Source organism: Leucoraja erinacea, chromosome 14, assembly GCF_028641065.1.
Source record: "Leucoraja erinacea ecotype New England chromosome 14, Leri_hhj_1, whole genome shotgun sequence".
Classification (NCBI taxonomy): domain Eukaryota; kingdom Metazoa; phylum Chordata; class Chondrichthyes; order Rajiformes; family Rajidae; genus Leucoraja; species Leucoraja erinaceus.
In genome coordinates this window covers 39,149,390-39,174,258 of record NC_073390.1, presented here as the reverse complement: position 1 = coordinate 39,174,258, position 24,869 = coordinate 39,149,390, and the positions used below count along the sequence as shown (strand labels likewise).

At 45.0% G+C, this 24,869-nt stretch overlaps 1 protein-coding gene across 1 annotated transcript; it reads right to left on the bottom strand.

Annotated features, from left to right (window-relative positions):
- Positions 1–1,946: 1,946 nt before the first annotated feature.
- LOC129703608 (protein phosphatase inhibitor 2-like) lies at positions 1,947–23,787 on the bottom strand. Its single transcript, XM_055646208.1, has 7 exons — positions 23,592–23,787; positions 20,069–20,176; positions 15,926–16,012; positions 9,734–9,850; positions 6,456–6,547; positions 4,397–4,552; positions 1,947–3,222 (listed from the first exon to the last, which is right to left on the bottom strand). The coding sequence occupies exons 1-7, from the start codon at positions 23,696–23,698 to the stop codon at positions 3,185–3,187; spliced, it is 705 nt and encodes a 234-aa protein (XP_055502183.1). The 5' UTR covers positions 23,699–23,787; the 3' UTR covers positions 1,947–3,184.
- Between the last annotated feature and the right edge of the window lie 1,082 nt (positions 23,788–24,869).

Sequence of the window (24,869 nt, the reverse complement as noted above, 5' to 3'; positions counted from 1 at the left end):
TGCTTTAAGTTTGTATACTAATCTCTTATGTGGGACCTTGTCGAAAGCCTTCTGGAAGTCCAGATACACCACATCCACTGGTTCTCCCCTATCCACGCTACTAGTTACATCCTCAAAAAATTCTATAAGATTCGTCAGACATGATTTACCTTTCGTAAATCCATGCTGACTTTGTCCAATGATTTCACCACTTTCCAAATGTGCTGCTATCCCATCTTTAATAACTGACTCTAGCAGTTTCCCCACTACCGATGTTAGACTAACTGGTCTGTAATTCCCCGTTTTCTCTCTCTCTCCCTTCTTAAAAAGTGGGGTTACGTTTGCTACCCGCCAATCCTCAGGAACTACTCCAGAATCTAAATAGTTTTGAAAGATTATTACTAATGCATCCACTATTTCTGGAGCTACTTCCTTAAGTACTCTGGGATGCAGCCTATCTGGCCCTGGGGATTTATCGGCCTTTAATCCATTCAATTTACCCACCACTTCCCGGCTAACCTGGATTTCACTCAATTCCTCCAACTCCTTTGACCCGCGGTCCCCTGCTATTTCCGGCAAATTATTTATGTCTTCCTTAGTGAAGACGGAACCAAAGTAGTTATTCAAATGGTCCGCCATATCCTTGTTCCCCATGATCAACTCACCTGTTTCTGACTGCAAGGGACCTACATTTGTTTTAACTAATCTCTTTCTTTTCACATATCTATAAAAACTTTTGCAGTCAGTTTTTATGTTCCCTGCCAGTTTTCTTTCATAATTTATTTTTCCTTTCCTAATTAAGCCCTTTGTCCTCCTCTGCTGGTCTCTGAATTTCTCCCAGTCCTCCGGTATGCTGCTTTTTCTGGCTAATTTGTACGCATCATCCTTCGCTTTGATACTATCCCTGATTTCCCTTGTTATCCACGGATGTACTACCTTCCCTGATTTATTCTTTTGCCAAACTGGGATGAACAATTTTTGTAGTTCATCCATGCAGTCTTTAAATGTCTTCCATTGCATATCCACCGTCAACCCTTTTAGAATTAATTGCCAGTCAATCTTGGCCAATTCACGTCGCGAGTTGGATGAACCATTTAAAACATAACCAGATAGTTGAACTGATTTTGATTGAGTAACAACGAACATACTTTATGTCAATAAATGGCCATTTCAGATAGATTTAAATTAAATTTGGCTGGGTGATTATTTTAAATTGTATTGATCTACATGTCCAATTCTAGTATTCTTCAGCTTATTCAGTCGCTATGTTGTCTTGGAATGTGTGCAATTCACATTACAGAATTTAATGTTTTATTTACAGAAACAAACTTCATGTGTAAATTATCTGCGCTCTGAATCACATGACTACCTGAACTTAGGGCAGCGGGAAAGAGCCTGCCCAGAGTTGTCAATGTCATCGTGCAAGGTTGAGCCCTGCCACTACTATCTGGTGTTGCAGCTGCAAAGGCCAGGTGAAATCAGTTTCCCCGTCAGAACCCAATTAAAATCAATTCTGTACAATCTTATATATTAAAATCTTATATTTTACACAGTTCTATTAATTTATGAAACCTAAGATTACATTAAAAATGTATGCACAAATAAAATTATTTCTGGTCTTAATGACAAATTCTACCAAACCTTTTACATTGAAAGCACCAAAAGGTCATTAATTTAAAAATGAACAAAGTAATTTAGTACCGACTCTTCCTTGGTTTTTCTAATATTTGACAATTCTGTGCACATTTTTGATCAGATTGCAAATTCCTATATAATCAAAATTAGATAATGTTTGTATTCACATAATTTAGTGACCACTTACCTCCAAAGATTTAACATTAAAAACTTAATGAAGTTCTACATAAAATCCGTCTTCTGCAGTCATATCCCAAAGTATTTTACTACAATCACATCAAAAATATTCACATTTTTATCATTGTGTACCATAAAATGAAGACAATAAAATCATCAGTCCATCTACACAAATTGACTGTGCACTTTTTATTTTGTGTCACCATTCAAATAACAGGAACAGTGTTCATATATTTAAGTTAGCACGACAAAGGCCATGAAAATAAATGTTGTCATGCTGAAATAAAGGAAAGTAAACAAAAATGATACTTGTGAGGAATGCACAACCACTTCTTTGCTGAACATTATATTTACTAATAGGTGTGCATAAATGTTGAAAGAAAAATCAATTCAGTTATACACTCCATCTATGACTGAACTATGAAGTATGAAATTAAAACATTTACCATCTTCTTTCAATTATAGCAATGACTTGCTTCTCAATCTGATTGCAATGGAATTTTTAACCATGTGCCACTCAAATCGACCAGCTAATACAATTGGGCTTCTTAAATCCAAATTTATGGAGACATGTACCCCTTCACTGAGAACAATACCATCATTTAGAAAATAAACATTTAGATATTACCTCCCATTCCCTGATGCAAAAAATGTATACCACAAGAAAAGATCATACAACATCGCTGGGACTGTTTTTTACTGACTGGCCCACAATGAAGTACAGATGTGTTCTTGTAAATGCTGGCACGATTACAAATACTTTACACTTCCTTCAAACTGGGGCCACGGTACTTTGTTAACATGCACTACAAATTGTTGACTCACTCCATCAGCAGCATTAAAACTCTACAATAAATATAACCTCCCAGTCAAGACTTTCACTTTGAATACTTAGAAAATGACAAGCTTCACTGACAAATCAAACAGAGATTGTGAACCAGACGTGGTGAGTGATGTTATAAGAGACAGCAAAAGAAAATTAAAGCATGCCAACGTGTCAACAGGAGGTGAAAGGCATCTGCACAATAGCACACAAGTATGGAAGCATCTCCAGCTGATCAACGTCGGCAGCTGGAAGTTGTTGATTTACGCAGGAAGCAATAAATTCACTGGTGCTGCAATTTCCAGAAAGTTTCTTCAGCGATCTAGTTCCAGCGCAAGAAAGAATACACAGCAGACAGGAACCTCCTGCCCACCTCTCAAAGAGATTTTATTTACATTACTGTAGAAATACACAGATTGTAAAATTCTGACTGCACAGGTGAAACCTCACTTCTCTGAATTTAAGATCAATTGTCCATGAAACACCAGAGCCTTTCAACGTTAAAACCTATTGGTGGTTAATGCTGCTAGCTGATATATGTTTGTGCCAGATTTCAAGAATGACTTTGTTCTATGAACTTGGATCTTCAGAAAGCTCTTCATCAGTATCTGGTGGGAAAGAAGACATAAATTAGTTTGGAAAATGACTCATTGTGAATAATAGAACAGACCATGCTTCTATATTGACAAGTTCAACACTTCTTGCAATAAGATTACCCATAAACTAAACATGATGACTTTATTTTGGAAATGTTTTGTCTGATTGATTAATCACCTTATTTATACATTCAAATTTTTTTTTGGCTACGAAGGCCAAAGAGCAGTAGTATGGAGATGAAGCCCATCAGCAAATTGAAATAATTCAAGGGAGACTGCAGATGGTGTTAGAGACAAGCTGGACCAAGACTCAGTTCAACACACTTGGAACAAGAAATTACTAACATTGATATTGATAATCATGTAATACACACAACAATGCAGCAGATATTGAGACAAGGTGAATGATTCCCAAACCTTTAGTAGATGAGGTAGAAAGGCAAAAAGGGTTTCAACAATGGCAGGAAAATGAAATACCAAATACCAAATGCAAAGGTTTCTTATCAAAAAGAAGTGAACTTAGTAAATAATTTAGTCTCGGGCCAGAGGACAAAACAAAGAAACAGTTGATCCCAAGCAGTCAAATCTCAGAGAAAAGCATCAGTCCATGTAGTTTCCTAAGGAAATAGAGCAAAATGGTTGGTTGATATTAAATGGCAGGAATTCTACAGGATCCACAACTTGATGTTAGAAGTGTCATAATTAGGCATTATAATTCAAATAATCAATTTATCTGAATCTGTTACTAGAGCCACACAATGTAATTTACCAACTTCCAGATGGAATCCCTGAACAACCGGAATATTAGCTGATCCTTCACTGTATATTTTGTGAATGAGAAAAAAAAAGTTTAACTGCCAACTACACAAAGCAGCCCTTGAATGCTTTAGCAAATGAGCAGGTTTCTTTGCAAAGTGACAATGCAGCACTTCAACTACACGTTCATTCCACAGGATCAGAACAAACTTTTGGTCTGTGAAATTAATGTTTTATGTGTCATTCCTAACTGTCACTGCATATCATGGTGTCACTTGCGGGCGGAGCACCAAGGCAAATTCCTAGTATGTGAATACTTGGCCAATAAACTTATTCATTCATTTCTCCAAATACAGGGTGGTTTATTAGCCAGGTCACTCCAGTCCCAATACTTGCACAGAAAATGTAAACACAGTATTTTACTGATTACCATCTTCAAAGTCCTCCAAATCTCGAGATTCTTTCAAGCCATCATCCTCCTCCTCAGCATTTTCAAGTTCCTTGGCTATTAACTGTCTTGCTAATTTGATATTCATGCCTTCATTGTAATGCATTTTCCTCTTCATTTCAAACTGTTTCTTGTTTTCTTAAAAAAAACACAATATTTAAGTAAGCTTTTTATCCAGCAAGTAAACAGAACATTGTTACTATTTCACTCCAGATGTTGCCTGACCCAGAGTTCCCCAGCACAGTTTTTTGCTCCTGACACTTTCAGCAGTTCTTGACCAGATGCCACTTAACCTGCTTCCAGCGTTTTTGTTTTTATTCCGGAAAACCACCGCACGATTGGCAGCCCCGCCAACAGTCTGTTTTTTCGTATTTAAGTTTTTTTTTAGTGTGTGTTAAACGTTTGTGTAAATGTTCTCCGGCTTGTTTTATGTGGGGGGAGGGGGAAACTTTTTTTCAGTATCTTACCTTGCCGGAGATGTGATTAATGTTCGGGTGGCATCTCCGGTCGCTCTGCGGTCTATAATCGATGGAGCTGGAGGCCTCCTCGGACTGACCTGAACCCCACCACGGGGCGTGGACTGAAAATCGGAGCCGAACCCTTGCCTGGGATCGCTCCAATGGCGGACTGCGGACTTACCACCAAGAGCTGGAGTCTTGGGAGAGGCCAAGTCGGGAGCTCCAACGTCGCGGAAGGTTCGACCAGCCTCGACACGGGGTCCGATCGCCGGCGCGGGGGAGCTGACACCCCCCCGATGCAAGAGCTGATCGCCCCGATGTGGAGGGTCCAAACCCCCGCCGGCTATGGGAGTCAAGATCGTCCCATCAACGGAGGGCTCGAAGCCCCCCCACCGCGGAAGAGCATAGAAGGGAAAGATTTGAACTTTTTTTCGCTTTCCATCACAATGAGGAATGTGGAGGAGTCATTGTGGTGGATGTTTATGTTAAAATCTATTTTGTGTGTTCTGTTGCCTTTTATTTGTATGACCAACTTGGTTGGCAGTCAGCAGAAAGATAATACATGATTACAATCAACCCATTTACAGCGTATAGATACATGATAAAGAAATAACGGTTAGTGCAAGGTAAAGCCAGCAAAGCCCGATCAAGAATAGTCCGGGGGTCAACGGAGGTAGATATAGAGATTCAGCACTGCTCTGGTGCGGTAGGATAATTCAGTTGCTCGAAAACAGCTAATAATGAATCGTTTTTTAATGATCACTGTTCTCTAGAGCATTCTTTACAAATTAATTTCGTACTTCATACTTTATACCCAACATTGCAGAACAAAAAAAAATTAAAATCGCAGTACCTTTTTCCCAGTCGAGTCCATAACATTTGATTCCAAGGAATTGAATGGTTTGTATGAACTTGTCTCCAAAAGTATTTTATTGTCTTAACCTTGACATAAACCCCATTATTTCTCAATGAATAATGTGTCAAATGCTATTGTTAAGGATCCTATTCTCTACTCCCATCATCCCATTTTCCTATTGTCATTCCTTATGGCTAGCAAACCTGCATCATAAGGTCATAAGAAATAGGAGGAGAATTAGGCCGTTCAGCCCATCAAGTCTACTCCACCATTCAATCATGGTTGATCGATCTCCCCTCCTAACCCATTCTCCTGCCTTTTCCCCATAACCTCTGACACCCGTACTAATCAGGAATCTATCTACCTTGGCCTCCAGACTTCTGTGGCAAAGAATTCCACAGATTCACCACCCTCTGACTAAAGACATTTCTCCTGCCTAAAGAACGTCCTTCAATTCTGAGGCTATGACCTCTACTTCTAGACTCTCCCATTAATGGAAACATTCTCTCCATATCCTCTCTATCCTTTCACTATTCTGAATGTTTTAATGAGGTCCCCCCCCCTCATTCTTCTAAACTGCAGTAAATACAGGCCCGGTGCCGACAAACGCTCATCATAGGTTTACCTACTCATTCCTACTCATCGTGAACTGGTATTGTAAAGTTTCACAACTAACTACACTCAGGTTAAATAAAAGCTCCAAATAGTGTAAATATGATTGGTTTACCTTGTTCCTCTGGTGATAATTCTTCCTCATCTTCACTGCTTTCTTCCTTTGGCTCAAAGATCTTGGGATTAATCCCCTCAGCTGCTGTCAGCCTGAAAGGATGACAAATTATTTCCAAACTTTATGTAATTTCATGGATATTTAATGTTTCATGAGTAGCAAAATACAGACTGGGGTTTTTGCAAACTTCCAAGACATTTTGCAAATATATCTTTGCTCTCTATACGAGAGAACATTTCTTGTCCATTTTTTGTTGTTACGGTATCATTGTTTCCATCAGTAGCCCTCCAACTCCAGGCTCATTCAGCATCCTTCAATATGTGGGAAGGAACTGCAGATGCTGGTTTACACCAAAGATAGACACAAAATGTTGGAGTAACGGGACAGGCAGCATCTCTGGAGAGAAGGAATGCGTAAATGTTTTGGGTCGAGACCCTTCTTCAGACTGAGTCAGTATGAAGAAGGATTTCGAACAAAAATGTCACCTATTCCATCTCTCCAGAGATGCTGCCTGTCCCACTGTGTTACTCCACATTTTGTGTCTATCTTCAGCATTCTTCAATGTTAGGTTAGATATCAAAGTCTTTTGACTCGGTAGACCACCAGGCTCTTTGGAGCATACTGTCAAGGCACGACAAGTACATCAGAATATTGAGGCTTCTACAGTCAGCAACTGCGGCTCTGAGTCTGAGCCCTTCACTGTGGAAACGGGGGTCAAACATCGCACCCACCCTGTTTGTCGTCTTCATTGCTGCCATACTTCACCTCATTGGTGAAGAGCTGCCACAGGGGATACCTATCCTCTACAGAACTGACGGTGGGCTCTTCAATAGGTTGAAGGCCAAGAGCAAAGTCAGTAACAAGCTTCAGTACGCGGACGACTGCGCCATTGCTGCACGCCCTGCAGAAGACCACCAGGGCACCCTGAATGCCTTTGCCAAGGCATACAGAGCCATGGGCCTAGCCTTAAACATTAAGAAGACCCAGGTCCTACATCAACCTCCATCCAACCAGCTGTCTACCCAGCCTACTATAAAAGTGGACGACACCACTCTTGGTGACCACTTCCCCAACCTTGGTAGCATTCTTTCCTCAAAAGCTGACATCGACTCAGAGGTCAATCATTGCCCGAGTTGTGCCAGCGGCGCCTACGGCAGTCTCAGGAAAAGAGTTTTTGAAAACCGAGACCTAAAGGCCAAAACAAAACTGCTGGTCTGCAGAGCCGTTGTCCTCTCCACCCTGTTGTATGGAGCCGAGTCATGGATCACCTACAGCAAGCACCTGAGAGCCCTGGAACAATACCATCAAAGATCCTTATGAAAGATTCTGAGGATCAGCAGGGAGCACAAACGCACCAACATCAGCGTTTTGGAGGAAGCCAACATGACCAGCATCATCACCACAATAATGCAGCACCAACATCGATGGACTGGCCATGTCATCCGCATGTCCAACACACGTCTCCCTAAGATCCTGTACTCTCAACTGAAGGAAGGTCGGCGAGCCCTCGGCGGGCCAAAGAAACACTTCAAGGATAACATCAAGAACAGTTTGAAGAAATTCCACATCACATCAACCAACTGGGAGCACATTGCACTGGACAGGCGCTCCTGGAGAAAATCCGTGCAGGAAGCAGCTGCTCGTCATGAAACGGAGCTACGCCATGTCGCAGAGACAAACAACAGCACCGTAAGGAGAGAGAGAAGGGGGTTCGACGACTACCAACCACCGCCAGTCTCCACTGCCTACATTGCACCAAGGTGTGTGGATCACGGATCGGCCTCAACAGACATCTGCAGACCCACAAGTAGACGACCCTATGGGGAGGAGAGGACAGTCATACTCGTTTCCAGTGACCGCCGATGATGAGATATCAACGCTGGATTGCAGCACCATTTGTACAGTAATCACAAAGTTACGTTAAAGTCAACGCCATTTGTCAGGTGTAACAACAGGACAGGCAGCACCTCCGGAGAGAAGGAAGGAAGGACGTTTCGGCTCAACACCCTTGATGCAACATTGCAGGTTATTAAAAAATATATATATATCAGTATGTCATAAATAGCAGGGCTAAGTTATAACCAGTGAGGGCGCCGTCGAGTATGGCTGCCCTGCCTGCAGCTGTTCGTCCTTTCTCCTTTTTTATTTTTAGTGTGTTAAAAGTTTTTTGTCTTGGAGGTCTTCTAGTCTTTTTTTATGTGGGGGGGAGGAGGAGGAGGAGGGGGGGGGGGGGGGGGGGGGGGGGAACTGTTTTTTTCTCAGTCCCTACCTGGTCGGAGATGCGTCTTTCCTCCAAGCCGCATCTTCGCCCCTTCCTCGCGGCCTACCATCAGGACTGGAGCGGCGTTTCCTGCCGGGACCAGCCAGAACTTCAGCTTCGGCGGCGGCGCAGCGCTGAAGCACCATCGCGGAACGGCGATGCCTTACCCGGTCGCCGTGTGGTAAGCTCCGGAGTGCTGAGACCACCGACTCCAACATCGCGGAGCTGTGGTCACGGAGCGTCCAGCTGCGGGCGGCGCTGACTTTAAACACCGCGGAGCCTGGGATCTTTCGCCGAGATCGCCAGTGTTGGAGCTCCGACCAGCACGGCCTGTGGACTTCGGGAGCCGCGATCTCTGGCAGCAAGAGGCGGTTCCAGACACTTCAGGCCGTTTAGAGTGTTCTTCCGACGCCGGAGCTCCAACATCCGGTGAGAGGGCCTGAAACATCGGGCTGCCGTCGCAGTGACTGCGGAGGCCTTAAAAAGGCCCCGACCACGGATGAACAAAATGAAGAGGACTGGACTTTGCTGCCTTCCCTCACAGTGGGAACCATTGTGGGGGGATGTTGTTTATGTTTAATGTCAAATTCTTTAATGTTCTGTGTTATTTTTATTGGTGTGCTGCAATGGCAACGCAAATTTCACTACACCAACTGGTGTATGTCACAATAAATGTCCTTTGTCCTTTGTTTGTGTTTTGACAACAACATAAAGAGCAAAAGCCAAATAATTCAAGTGTTTTTTTCTTCTACAACCGATATATCAAACAACAAGTTTTAAAGAATAAAAAGGAATCCACATTGGTTTGTATAATCAACTCAAGACTTGGATTAAATTGGTGGATTCAATCTTTCCCAGTAATGGACATTATTGGCAAAAGTAATGTTCAAATTACTGTTGAAAAGTGCAAAATGACTTTCTGAACTGTTCCAGGATAAAAGTCCAGCCACAATGCTGGTGGATAGTTCCAAGATGTTATCACAGCAACAGTGTATTTTCAAGTCAGAATGGTGTGCACCTGGAGGAAGAAGCTGCAGGTAGCTGGTCGGTCGTGCCTTTACCCTCGGTTACAGGGTCACTGGCTTGGGAGGTGCTGTTGCAGAACTTGTTTGGCCAGCTGCGAGTGTCTTTATTGCTGCAATCACAATGCACCAAATATGGTGGGGGTGAATGTTCATGGTGGCAAGGACCGGGAACCAAACAGGCTGTATTGTTAAACTTGCAATTATCCACAAACACAGACAGTTTTTAAATTTGCAGACGACACTACCACTGTCTCATCATTATCAAATAATGATGAGACAGAGAAGGAGATTGAGAACCTCGTGTCCTGGTGTCAAGACAACAGAAGAGTCTCGATCCAAAACGTCACCCATTTCTTCTCTCCAGAGATGCTGCCTGTCCCGCTTGAGTTACTCCAGCATTTTGTGCCTACTTTTCTTTCAACGTCAGCAAAACAAAGATAGTGATCGACTTCAGGAAGTGAAGCAGTACACATACCCCAGTTTGCATTGACAACGTAGAGATGGTCGAAAACGTCAAATTCCTAGAAGACAATATCACCAACAACCTCTCCTGGACCACCCATATTGAAGCAATGACCAAGCAGGCACATCAACACCTCTACTTCCTTAGATTAGCAAGTTTGGCATGTCCCCTATAATTCTTACCAACTTCTACAGAGGCACCACAGAAAGCATTTCATCAGGATGTACCACAGCTTGGTTTGGGAACAGCTCCATCCAGGACCACATGAAATTGCAGCGAATTGTGGACGCAGCCCAGGCCATCACACAAACTAACCTCCCTTCCATTGAATCATTTATACCTTGGTAAGGCAAACAGCATAAATAAGAACGAGTCGCACCCTGGCTACTCCCTCTTCTGCTCTCTCCCATCTCCAAAAGGTACAGGTGTGAAAATCAGGCAAAAGGTATAAAAGTGTGAAAATACACACCACCAGATTCAGGGACAATTTCTTCCCAACTGTTATCAGGCAATGGAATCATCCTACCACAACCAGACAGCAGTGCTGAACCACTATCTACCTCTTTGATGACCCTTGGACTATCCTTGATCGGACTTTGCTGGCTTTACCTTGCACTAAACATTATTCCCTTCTCTTGTATGTGTAACCTGTAAATGGATCGATTGTAATCATGTATTGTCGTTCTGCTGATTGGTTAGCATGCAACAAAAGCCTTTCACTGTACCTCGGTACACGTGGCAATAAATTAAACTGAGTTATCTGCTACACTCCTGATCTGCCTGGCGATGGTGGAAGGCACTGAGGAGTCAGGAGAGATGCCGCCCACCAAACACACAGCCTCTGTCCTGATCTAGTAGCCACAATGCATCGATTGGTTAGTGCAATGTAGCTTATGGTCAGACACCCATACCCCAGCCCCAAAACTGGGTGTTGGGAACACTGTTGAATGTCCAAGAGAAGTGGCCCATCATTAACCTGTAGACTCATTGGTGGTTAAATACCTTGAATTCTAATCACTCTGTTACTACAGATCTACAGCTAACAGATGACATTTTCAAATAACCAAATCTTCCAATGGAACCAAACAAGTTGAGTAAGATACGACTTGTCAACTGCACAAGAATCAGGGCTCGAAATTAGCGGTTGCCCAGTTGCCTACAGTCCCGCCGGGCAACCTAAAAGCCGTGCCATTTTGCCCGGCTTGGCAAGCACCCGGGACACCTATCGTTTAATTCTGAGCGGGCCCCCTCTCTATCTCTCTCTCTCTGTCACTCTCCGTCTCCGCCCTCCACCCGTATCCATGTCCGGGCCGCCGAGTATCCGCTATCCGCTCTCTCCTCATCCGCCGGCACAGCAGGCCGCCTTACACATGCGCACTGCTACGGCCTGCACATCTTCCTCCTCCACGTGCGCACAACCACGGCCAGCACCAAAGATCCTATAGCGAGGATCTTTGGCCAGCACATCATCGGCCCTGCTTGTGCGCATGTGCCGCCCTGCACATGCGCACTGCCACTGGTCGCTGTCGGCCACTTTCTCCCTCCATTTGCATTGTGGGCAATCTGACCGCTAAAAACCAACGCAGAATCACACGCTGGAGCTGAAGTAACTCTTGCTTCTTCGTTTCCTGGTCCTCCGAAAATATTTGAAATGGAATTTAAACAGGAGTGGACCAACCACCACCAAACTCTGAAAAATAACAGCCTATTGCATTTTATCTGTTTATTTATTGTGTATATTTATATATGGCCTATGGTATATAGACACACTGACCTTTTATCTCCTGTTCTGTATTATGTTTACATATTCTGTTGTGCTGCAACAAGCAAGAATTTCATCGTCCTATCTGGGACACATGACAATAAAACTCTCTTGTCTCTTGACTTGGACTTAAGCAAAAAAGGGTTCTTGGGGGAAAAAAAAGAGCTACCTTAAATTTAATTGCGTCTGGTTGGGTACCTATAGTAGGGTGAAGACTATTACATGCATTAATTGTGTGGGGGAACTCCATGCACGGCCTGCATCTCTGGATAGAAGAAATTGGGTGACGTTTCGGGTAAAGACCCTTCTTTAGATTTCCTCTGGTTTTAGCGATTTTAGTTTAATTTAAAGATACAGCGTGGAAACAGGCTCTTCGGCCCCCCAAGTCCAGCTGACCACCGATCACTCGTACACTAGTTCTATCCCACACATTAGCGACGTAAGTCAAGAGTGTTTTATTCTCTCATGTCCCAGTCAGAACAATGAAATCTTTACTTGCAGCAGCACAACAGAATATGTAAACATAGTACTCTGTAAACACTGTTATAAATGAGAAAACAAAACAGTGTATTATATATGAATATATAACTATACACACACACACACACAATTTCCCTCCTGGGATTAATAAAGTTCTATCGTATAGTATCGTGTGTGTAGGAAGGAACTGCAGATGCTGGTTTAAACTGAAGATAGACACAAAAAGCTGGAGTAACTCAACAGGTCAGACAGAATCTCTGGACAAAAGGAAAATATTCCGTTTTGGGTTGGGTCTGAAAAAGGTTCCTGCACACCTTTGGAATGTGGAAGGAAATAAGAGCACCTGGAGAAAACCCATGTGATCAAAGGGAAAAGGAGCAAACTCCATACAGACAGCACCCATATTCAGGATCAATTCCGGGTCTCTGGCAATTTTAGGCAGCAACTTTATGGCCAATGTACTGCCCCATAGTCTTGAACTGAATTAAAACATACAGTAGTTGTAAAGGGGGACTTTGCGTCGCTTAGATTTAAGTGAAAATGGATAGTTTCGTTTTTTTTAGTAACCAAAGTTATCAACGTATAATTATTTTGTGTGTTGGAAAATAAAATATAGTGGCTCAGCTGGTGGACTTGCTGCCTCACACGCCAGAGATCTGTGTTCGATCATGTCCTCGGGCACTATCTGTGTTGAATTTGTACGTTCTCCCTGCAAGCATGTAGGTTTCCTCCCACCTCCCAAAGACGCATTGGCTTTGTAGGTTAACTTGTCTCTGTAAAATTGCCCCTAATGTGTAGGGAGCGAGTGAGGAAAGTGCGATAACAGAACTTGTGTGAATGGGTTGACAAAAATGCTGGAAAAACTCAGCGGGTGAGGCAGCATCTATGGAGCGATGGAAATAGGCGACGTTTCGGGTCGAGACCCTTCTTCAGACAGATGTGAGGGTGCAGGGGGTGGGAAGAAGAAAGGAAGATGCGGAGACAGTGGGCTGAGGGAGAGATGGGAAGCGGAGGAGAAAGCAGGGACTACCTGAAATTGGAGGTCAATTTTCATACCGCTGGGGTGTAAACTGCCCAAGCAAAATATGAGGTGCTGTTCCTCCAATTTACTGTGGGCCTCACTCTGGCCATGGAGGAGACCCAGGACAGATAGGTCGGATTCAGAATGGGAGGGGGAGTTGAAATGCTGAGCCACCGGGAGATCAAGTTGGTTATTGTGAACCGAGCAGAGTTGTTGGACAAAGCGATCGCCACGCCCACGCTTGGTCTCACCGATGTAGAGCAGCTGACACCACGAGCAGCGGATGCAATAGATGAGGTTGGAGGAGGTGCAGGTGAACCTCTGCCGCTCCTGGAAAGACGGCTTGGGTCCTTGAATGGAGTCAAGGGGGGAGGTAAAGCGACAAGTGTAACATTTCCTGTGGTTGCAAGGGAAAGAGCCAGGAGAGGGTGTGGTTTGGATGAGAAGGGACAAATTGACCAGGGAGTTACGGAGGGAGCGGTCTCTGCGGAAAGCCGACAGGGGAAGAGATGGGAAGATGTGGCCAGTGGTGGGATCCCGTTGGTAGACAAAGCTGGAGAAAATCAGCGGGTGAGTCAGCATCTATGGAGCGAAGGAATAGGCGACGTTTCGGACCAAGACCCTTCTTCAGACTGATGTCGGGAGGGGAGTCGGGAAAAAGAAAGGAAGAGGCGGAGACAGTAGGCTGTGGGAGAGCTGGGAATGGGAGGGGAAGGAGGGAGAAAGCAAGGACTACCTGAAACTGGAGAAGCCAATGTTCATACCGCTGTGATGTAAACTACCCAAGCGAAATATGAGGTGCTGTTCCTCCAATTTGCTGTGGGACTCACTCTGGCCATGGAGGACGCCCAGGACAGAAAGGTCGGATTCGGAACGGGAGGGGGAGTTGAAGTGCTGAGCCACCGGGAGATCAGGTTGGTTATTGCGAACTGTGTGTAGGTGTTGTGCGAAGCGATCGCCAAGCCTGCACTTGTTCTCACCGAGGTTGATCATATGCTGAATAATCAAACCAGCATTTTGTTTGGAAGTGGAAAGAAATAATAGAAATGGCATTCATTGCAATGTGTAAAAAGAGATGAGATACTGTATTGTAATTTTGCTGCCTGTCATTGTGGTATATATCGGTGAATATGTTTAGTTTGTGACTTTATCTGAAGCAGAAATAATATGTGAATGCTTCATTGACCATAATTCTGACTGGTAACTACGCACTTCGTCCGAGCATTTATTGCATGTGCCATGCAAGCCGTCTTAAATGACCACCTAAACTGTCATTTGGCAACCTAAAAAGCTGCCTAGGTTGCCCAGCTGGCAACAGGGAAAAAAATGTAAGCGAGAGCCCTGACAAGCAATGTAACACCTGGATTTACAATGTACCTGTCCATTGGAATCTTGTCAGGAGAATGCTGAAAGTGCTCACCTGCTCAAACAGCATCAGTGAGTGGAGAAGCAGACAATGTTTTTAGATGCAAGGGTTTTTCCCTGAAGGCTGCAAGACCAGATGGAATGTGTGTGATCGGACCAGCCCGATCTGCTCCCATTCTCTGGATCTGACAGAAGGTCCTTGACATGGAATCATACAGCCTGGCCCTTTGGCCCACCCCATGTTATTACTCTTGTACCACTTCCACTGATGCTGCTTGACCTCATCACCACTTCCACTTCCCACTTTGTTTTATTTTTTATTTTTCAGCAACTGCAAGTATTTTGCTCCAACCAGTTAAATTTGATCTTGTTCTGTCCAAATATATTCCTGCTACATAGCAAATGTTTACACAATTAATCTCAACCCATAATTTTATTTAAAGGTCAGAGTGATAGGTAGATGAAGTACATAAAGCCACAACATTATAGAACATAGAACAGTACTGCACAGGACCAGGCCCTTCAGCCCACAATGTTTGTGCTGAACATTACGCTCGGCGCGGGGAGCTGACAACCCCCCGATGCGGGAGCTGAATGCCTGGACACGGAGGGCCCGAACGCCACCGGCTACGGTACTCAAGACCATCCCGTCAATGGGGGACTCGAGTGCCCCGACCAAGGAAGAACAACAAGGGAAAGACTTGGAACTTTATTTTCGCCTTCCATCACAGTGAGGAATGTGTAGGAGTTACTGTGATGGATGTTTATGTTAAAATGTTTTTTTTGAGTTGCTTTTTTTTTTAAATTGTATGACGGACTGGCCAGTGAATTTCACTAACACCAATTGGTGTATGTGACAATAAATGAACTTATGAACTTAATACCAACTCATATCTGTCTGCACATAATGCATATCCCTCCATTCCCTGCATATCCATGTGCCTATCCAATAATCTCTTCAACGCCATTGGCGCATCTGCCACCACCACAACCAGCCCTGGCAATATGCTCCAGACACCCAGCACTCTCATCCTTCTATGAAACAAATGAACATATATAACTGGAAACTCACATTTCAGCAGAAATGTACTCACTTTTTTGCTAGTATTTCTGCAGTAATGTTGATGTTTGTTTCTGAGTCACTCATTGCAGTTTCGTCATCATCATCATCACCTATTATCCTGGGCAAAGGAAACATTAAAAATTAATGGAGAGATTTTATTTCCTCTATTAACTTTACCTAAATATTAGACTAACAATGTCTGTGCAAAGCAATTGGGTTTGAAGCAATGTTTAGAGCACTTAGCACAATTGCAGATTATTATTAATACAATTGTTCAATATAGATACGAGAACAAATGAAACACTTACAAATATTTAGTACAAAGAAAATATGGCTAGAAAAGCCTTAAGCCAAAGATAAAATCTAATTATCCATATTTCAGCTATTTTATATTCTACATTACCCACAGGTGGTTTGGGAAGAACTGCAAGAAATTAGACTTTTTCTCTGTAACCATAACACTACAATAATATAACACTATACAGTAAACCCTCGCTATGACGGATCACACTAGGGGTGGGAGGGGAGAAATAGTGTCCGTTATTACATTTTGTCCGCTATAACCGAATAAGGGATTCATATGTACATTACGAGTGGAAACACAGCCAATAGACATACACTACACAATAAACAATAAAGAACACACAATACCTTGGGACTGTACTGTGGCGCTATGGTAAAGTTGCTACCTCACAGTGCCAGAGACCAAAGTTCAATCCTTACCTCGGGTGCTCCTCCCACCCTCTGAAGCTTTCCTATCCTCCAGGTGGCTCAGGTCTCCGCCCACCTTGCAGAGACATGCAGGTTTGTGCTTTGGTCAGTTCCTATGGGTTGTGTGGCTTCAGTAGATCGCTGATGGAGCCACCACCTTACAGCACCAGGGCCCTGGTTCAATCCTGGCTCTTGGAGCTCTGGTTCTATGTTACACACTGTAGTGCATGGAGTGTAGCCATGTGTCGAGGTACCTGGGGGATGAGGGGTGTGCCCAGGGTTGGGCCCGGGTCTCTGGCGCTGTGGAGCAGCCACTCTACTGTGGTTCGGACGCCAGTTGGGTTGCAGGCCTGCAGGTCCGGGGAAACCCACGCTGTTACAATGTCTGTGTCTTTACAATGTGGGAGGAAAGATAGAACCACTGCTGTTATTGCATCCTACACAATGTGAATTGTCCCTAGTGTAGGACAGAACTAGTGTACGGGTGATCAAAGGTCACCGCAGACGCGGCATTTCCACGCTGTATCTCTAAACAAAATTAAGCTAAAATGGTTAAAAAACACCATTCACTCCACCCACCTAGTGGTCATTCCTTGAAACAACAAACACAGTCAACTACAGATTATAACCATAATATGTTTAGAAAACATAGATAAAAAGGTTTATGAAAGGTCGGTTAAAACGAGTGTTTACTGTATTCTCCACTACTAGTCATACTTGTGCATAGCTTGATTGTACTCATATGTACTATGACTTGACTAAATAGCACACAAAGAGAAGTGTTTCACTGTATCTCAGTGTATGTGACAATAGTAAACCAATGGCAGTACCAATGACACAGCAAGCTCCCAGGACCCTACTGTCCTATTGAACAGATAACCAGTTTATTACTGGCCACAACAGAGGGCAACATATTCACAGACCAATATCAATTCTATTGACAAACACGGATGCAATGTACCTCACACGATGCTCCCATTAGACGACTTGACCACCAAACATTCAAGCAATCGCCTCTTTTAAAACACCAAATAACCACATATTTTGTTTGCATCAAAGTATAGAAAAAAGATCAAAAGCATCATAACTTCCCCAGTTTCAATAATTCCCATTATGTGAATATTAAAAGCTGTTTACATACTGTTTACAATCTGGACATCTCAAACTGAGTTTCTTCCATGCAACTGTAGAGACCATATTATTGTACGGGAGTGAGGCATAGACTCTCACTCCAGTACTGTCCAAGTCTCTCGATGGTACCTACACCCGAATGCTCAGTAAAGTTCAAAATGTCAGTTGGAGGGACCGCATCACCAAAGCCCAGCTTTATGGGGAGATTCCACCTCTGCCTGAGAAGATCATGTGGAGAGGATGAGGCTTGCTGGTCACTGCCACCGCCACCCAGAAATGCCAGCAAACAAGGTGTGCTGTGGAAACCCACCCATGGAAGACGTGGCCCGAGACGGCCAATCAAGACAATGCTGAAAACGTTGATGGAAGACACATGTGTAGACACAAAAGAGGAGCTTGCCAGCTGCATGGAGGATAGAGATGTGTGATGCAACCGTCATCGTGCGCATCGGAAACCAGCACCACAGCGTCACTAATAATAATAATAATAATAATATCTTTTATTGTCATTGCACGTCAGTGCAACAAGATTTAGTATGCAGCTCCAACCGATGAAAAAGAAAAGTAAAACAAATAAAAAAGCTGTGTGTCGTGACCATCCGAGGGAGACAGTCCGGGGGGGGTGGGGGGCACTCAGCAGGGCCGGTTCAGAGCTGCTATAGCTGAATAAAGCTGTTTCTGAGTCTGGAGGTACGGGCGTAGAAGGCCTTGTAAAGTCTGCCGGAGGGAAGTAGTTCAAACAGTCCGTTACAGGGGTGTGATGAGTCTTTATGGATGCTGACGGCCTTCCTGAGGCACCGTGTGTGGTAGATGCCCTCCAAGGCTGGTAGCTCTGTGATCCTCTGCGCTCTGTGGACGACGCGCTGAAGAGCTCTGTCTCCACCTCCGTGCAGCTGAGATACCACACAGAGATGCCATGTGTTAATATGCTCTCTGTGGTGCAGCGGTAGAACGTTGTCAGCAGCTGTTGGGGCAGACCAGTCTTTTTTAATGTCCTCAGGAAGAACAGTTGTTGCTGTGCCTTCTTGACCAGCGCAGCGGTGTTGGTGGACCATGTGAGGTCCTCTGAAATGTGAGTGCCCAGAAACTTAAGGCTGGACACACTCTCCACACTTTCCCCGTAAATGGAGATTGGAGTATTCTCCATTATGGGACCTCCTGAAGTCAATAATCAGCTCCTTGGTCTTGGAGGTATTTAGTGACATGGTGTTTAGTGCTTAGTAATGTTTTCATCAAGATAATAATAATAATAATAATAATAATAATAATAATAATAACATGCTGTTCCCAGTTTAGAAATGCTTGTTTATGTACAGCCCTTGCATGTGAAAGTGTTTGGGCGACTGGCAGGATGAATTTGCCGGCTGCCACGGGTCTGCTGGCTTGAATTTTGGAGGAACACATTCTAGTTAGCCTGCTGACGTCCATTTTGTGAATCGTATCTGGAGACATGCTGCCCGAGGCAGCAGCAGTGTCCTTTTTAAAATGGCCAAAAGTATTTAAAACCTTGACTGCAGTAAAACCATTTAAAATAATATCATTATTGGGTCGAGATAGGCAGAAGCTAAATTTGTTAATATCAGGGTTATTATTGAGAATGGCAAAATACTTCTCCAAGTTATCTATTCCCATAGGACAACCCACCTGTGTAGGTATTTTCTGCTGGAAGGAGTTCTGGTCATAGCTGAATTTCGGACGTGAGCTGTTCGGGTTACGAACAGTTCTCAGGAACGGATCCCTGCTGTAACCTGGAGCAGCTGTATTTTGTTTCTTTTGAAGATGCAATGGTGTTTACAGAACAAGCAGCATGCTGCTCAAGGACGAATTCAACCATTCGAAGTGTAAATGGATATAGTAGACTGAAGCTAGTGATAGTTCTCCTTTGTTTTAATTACGAGGCTCATCCAATGGCTTCTTATTGGGAAAGCACATCAATCTCCCTGCCAAGGGGCTGATCTCAACCCACCACTAGTTAGGGAGAGAGTGCATCTAACACAGGACCACCAGGGAAACAAATCTGCTTCTGAATGTAAAGTGAACCCTGACTGGGTAAAAGCCAACTGAGAAGCAGTTTGGACTGTCAGTCAGCAGAAAAGTATCTGTTAATATACATCATCCTTGTATTTTAAATTTAGTTTCTCCCTGCTCCAGGAAAGTTTAAGAGTGTTTATTACCTCTAGTTGGCACACTACAGACATGTAACCTTTCAAAGTACAGGATGTAAAAGTGGTAAATATAAGCAGCAATGTTTGCTAAACTGTTGAATCATTGGTAAGCATTGAGACATGCTGCAACTATGAGCAAAAATGGAAAACGTCATTTCTTCATTTACCTGTTGTACGGTGTACTGGGCTCATCAATTTTCATTAGACCATAGTCCTTTCCTTCCGGGTGATAAGTAGCAAGAATGTTCATTTCATCCCATTTCTGGGACTTTTTACTGCAAAGGATGAAGTTAATGTTACATACCACAAACCATAGGAAGTTGGCCACTGACAGCAGCTAGCTTCCATTTGATATCTAAATTGGGAGGACTGACTAACTGAAATACATATACAATAAATAAACTACACAAGAGGGAAGTGGAGTACATCTTGTAGACTCATCAGCTTAACACCAGTGAACTGAAGAATGCAAGAAATAAAGGTTACTTGGCCCCTAGTGACAGCTCTGCCCTTCACTAAGATGTCCTTTCATCCTCAGTGTCACTTCTTAGCATGAACTGATATCCCTTGGTATTCAAAGGGGAGGTAGTTAAGGCCAGGGGCAATTAAATGTCAGTGCTAGGGTAGTACAAATATTTGGGGATGTTAAAGCCAAAAGAGATTGTATCATAATATCAAGGGGGTAGGATATTGACATGGATACAGAACTGGTTGGCAGACAGGAAGCAAAGAGTGAGGGTTAACAGGTCTTTTTCAGAATGGCAGGCAGTGACTAGTGGGGTGTCACAGGGCACAGAGCTGGAACCCAGTTATTTACAATATATAATCACAATTTAGATGAAGGAATTAAATGTGACATCTCCAAGTTTGCGGATGACACAATGCTGAGTGGCAGTGTGATCTGCGATGAGGATGCTATGAGGCTGCAGGGTGAGTTGGATATGTTCGATGAGTGGGCAGATGCAGTATAATGTGGCTAAATGAGAGGTTATCCACTTTGGTGGCAAGAACAGGTGGCAGATTATTATCTGAATGGTGTCAGATTAGGAAAAGGGGAGGTGCAAAGAGACCTGGGTGTGCTTGTACATCAGTCACTGAAAGTAAGCATGCAGGTACAGCAGACAGTGAAGAAAGCTAATGGCATGTTGGCCTTCATTGTGAGAGAATTTGAGTTTAGGAGCAAGGAAATCCTACTGCAGTTGTACTGGGTCCTGGTGAGACCACACCTGGAGTATTGTGTGGAATTTTGGTCTCCTAATTTGAGGACGGACATGATTGCTGTGGAGGGAGTGCAGCTTAGGTTTACCAGGTTCATTCCCGGGTTGGTGGGATGGACATATGATGAAAGAATGGGTTGACTGGGCTTGTATTCACTGGAATTTAGAAGGATGAGAGGGAATCTTATAGAAACATATAAAATTCTAAAAGGATTGGACAGGCTAGATGCAGGAAAAATGTTCCCGATGTTGTGGGAGTCCAGAACCAGGGGTCACAGTTTAAGAATAAGAGGTAGGCCATTTCAGGACTGAGATGAGGACAAACTTCTTCACCCAGAGAGTAGGAAATCTGTGGAATTCTCTGCCAGAGAAGGCAGTGGAGGTCAATTCACTGGATGTTTTCAAGAGAGAGTTAGATTTAGCTCTAGGGCTAAAGCAATCAAGGAATATAGGGAAAAAGCAGGAACGGGATACTGATTTTAGATGATTAGCCACGATCATATTGAATGATGGTGCTGGCTCGAAGGGCCGAATGGCCGACTCCTGCACCTATTTTTCTATGTTTCTATAATAAAGTGACAGATTTGCAGAGATTTAAAATAAAGAGATTATTTTAAATTAGGATGTCAATATTTCTAATTTCTATTAGTAAAGGTGTCAAGGGTTATGGGGAGAAGGCAGGAGAATGGGATTGTGAGGGATGGATAGATCAGCCATCATTGAATGGTGGAGTGCACTTAATGGATCGAATAACCTAATTCTGCTCCTAGTATTTATAAATATGAGGATTTGATTTGAGCCAAAACTGGGACAGAAGAAACTGGAGCAGTGTTATGTTTAAAGAGGGCAACATGGAAAACAAAAGCAAGGATGAAGGTTTCTGAGGCAGAGGCAGATATTATACCACTGTTTCGCAATATTGATGTGATCTAATTATCTCAGTGGTCGCAAAACTTCACCCGTTTTGGTCCAGCCCTGCTGGCTGCTGCTACTCCCACCTGATAAAAGACGAAGAAGCCATGTGCTAAACCCACAACAACAATCAAGGCAACAAACTACAGATACAGGCATCTTGAGCAAAACACAACATACTGGACAAACTCAACAGGTCTGATGAAAGGTCCCGACCAGAAACAACAACTGTACCATCCCCTCCAGATACAGCAACAAGGAACAAGGTGCATGTTTACAAAAAAAGTGCTGGGGTAACAGCATGTCAGGCAGCATCTCCGGAGAACATGGATAGGTAATGTTTCACCTCCACAGATGATGCCTGACTGGCCGAATCCCTCCAGCACTTTTACTAAAAATAAAAAGAGTTTTTGGGAACCGAGTGTCCTCATTGAAAGTCCAGGAGTCAGGGAATACATGGATCACAAATCCATGATCACATTGACTGGCTGAGATTGGGAGAATATGAGGGAGTGGCAAATGCTGTAATCATAACTATCTCCAGAGGAGCTGTTGGATGGTGTTTATCACAGAGGAGGCTTCCTACAGTCAGCTGTGGGCAGATCTTTGAAATGTCCCCTTCAACCACCTTCCGCAGGGTCCCATCACCACTCCTAATACCCCATGATCCTCACCCTCCACTCCCCAGAGTATTGAGGTCATGTCATAAGTGAAGGAGTAGAATTAGGTCATTCGGCCCATTAAGTCCCATTCAATCATGGGTCCCTCATAACCTTTTTGTAGTCGTCAGGGCAGTGCTCTGCATAACTCCAACTTGGACAATTTTTACATTTTTATCAAGCCAATTAACCTACAAACCTGTATGTCTTTGGAGTGTGGGAAGAAACCGAAGATCTCGGAGAAAACAGACGCAGATCACGGGGAGAACGTACAAACTCCATACAGACAGCACCAGTAGTGGGGATCGAACCCGTGTCTCTGGCGCTGCATTTTTGCTGTAAGGCAGCAACTCTACCGCTGTGCCACCGTAACCACATTCTCCTGTCTTCTCCCCATAACCTCGGACAATTGTACTAATCAAAAATCTATCTATCTCTGCCTTAAAAATAGCCACTGAATAACGGAGCCCCATCCCTCCCCCAATCCCCTCCCTCCCCAGCGTCCTGTCCCTGTCCCTACCACCCCAGGGTCACATCCCCGTCACCCCTGGGTCCCGTCCCTCCCCCGGACCCTGTCCCTACCACCCCAGGGTGCTGCTGCAGGAGCTACACCTTGTCCCAGGTACAGTGGACATGATTGCTGTGTAAGAAGCCCACAGAACCACAGCGCGCAGGACGACGTCCACCTGTCCTGATTTCCACCATCAACCCCAGGCAGTCCGGGGACCCACAGCCCGGGGCCGATCGGGACCCACAACCCGGGGCCGGTCGGGACCCACAGCCCAGGGCCGGGGATCCGCTCGGTAACCCGGCCCCGGTGGTGAGGCCGCCTGTGCCAGAGCCCCGGGGGCCCTCACTCACCCCGCTTACCCGGTCAGTCCCAGTCCCGGGCCCTCACTCACTTGTACTCCTCGTCCTCGTCTTCCTCGGCCGCCAGCTCCAGTACCGAGTCGTGCCGGCCCTGCGCCGTCCGGCTGCTCTTCAGGATCCCTTTCAGGGGAGCGGACATGGCGGTCGCTGCGTCTCGATCACTCGCTCGGGCTCCGGGTCTCCGCTGTCCGGCCGCGCACTTCTCCCGCCCTCCCTCCGCCCGGCGCCGCCCGTCACCGCGCTCGCCCCTCCCTCCGCCCGGCGCCGCCCGTCACCGCGCTCGCCCCTCCCTCCCTCCGCCCGGCGCCGTCCGTCACCGCGCTCGCCCCTCCCTCCCTCCGCCCGGCGCCGCCCGTCACCGCGCTCCTGCCGCCCTGTGTCCACCGGCGCCGCCCGGCACGTCACCTTACGTCACGCCGCCTCGTGGGAGCGCGCACGCACCCCCGCGGGAGCGCGCACGGCGCTTCATTGTGAGGCACCGGAAGTGCGGCGCGGCCAATGGGGGGTGGAGGGGCGGGACTTCTGGGTGAGTGACAGCTGGCCGTTGCTAGGGTGTGCAGGTGAGGAACTGCAGGTGCGGGTTTACACTGAGGATAATGACACTGAGGATAGTGCTGGAGTAACTGAGCGGGATGGGCAGCACCCGTGGAGAGTGAGCGCAATGGGTGACGCTGCGGGTCGACACCCTTCTTCAGAGTATGAGTCAAGGGAGAGGGAGAGGGAGGCGAGGAAGGGCAAGGTGTGGAAAGGAGACATCAAAGGGAAGGGTGCGAGGTTAAAGGACAAAGTAGAATAGATCATTGTTAGCTGGGAGAAGTTGACAACGAAGCTTACAGAGATAAAATGTAATGAGGCCAGTCAGAGTGTCGGAGAACGGGGAAGGGGATGGAGAGAGAGAGGGAAAGCAAGGGCCTTCTGAAGTTAGACAAGTCAATGTTCATACCGCTGGGATGTAAACTGCCCAAGTAAAATATGAGGTGCTGGCTCCAATTTGCGCTGGGCCTCACTCTGACAATGGAGGAGGCCCAGGACAGAAAGATCAGTGGGAATGGGAGGGGGGTTAAAGAGTTTAGCAACCTACAGATCGTAATAAGCAAGTGTAGGGTGGGCTCAGCCTTCACCATGGAGCAGGTGTAGGGTGGGAAGGGAGTGATCACTCTGTCAGTCTCACCCTCACCTTCTACAATGCCTGCATTTGGGGGTTTAGCTACAGAGACACGTTGTATAAGATTACGAGCACCTGAGGACAGCCTCAGAGTATCTTTAGAGTGGGGATGAGGAGGAATTTCTTTAGTCAGAGGGTGGGTGAA

What these genes read in the sequence shown, in the direction of transcription:
- LOC129703608 (XM_055646208.1), bottom strand. Translation starts at nt 23,698, where the DNA reads ATGTCCGCTCCCCTGAAAGGGATCCTGAAGAGCAGCCGGACGGCGCAG. An exon ending in ATTATCACCAGAGGAACAAG is followed by an intron (nt 4,553 to 6,455) that starts GTAAACCAATCA and finishes GTTTTTTTTAAG; the next exon opens with AAAACAAGAAACAGTTTGAA. An exon ending in TTTGGAGGACTTTGAAGATG is followed by an intron (nt 3,223 to 4,396) that starts GTAATCAGTAAA and finishes CTTTCCCACCAG; the next exon opens with ATACTGATGAAGAGCTTTCT.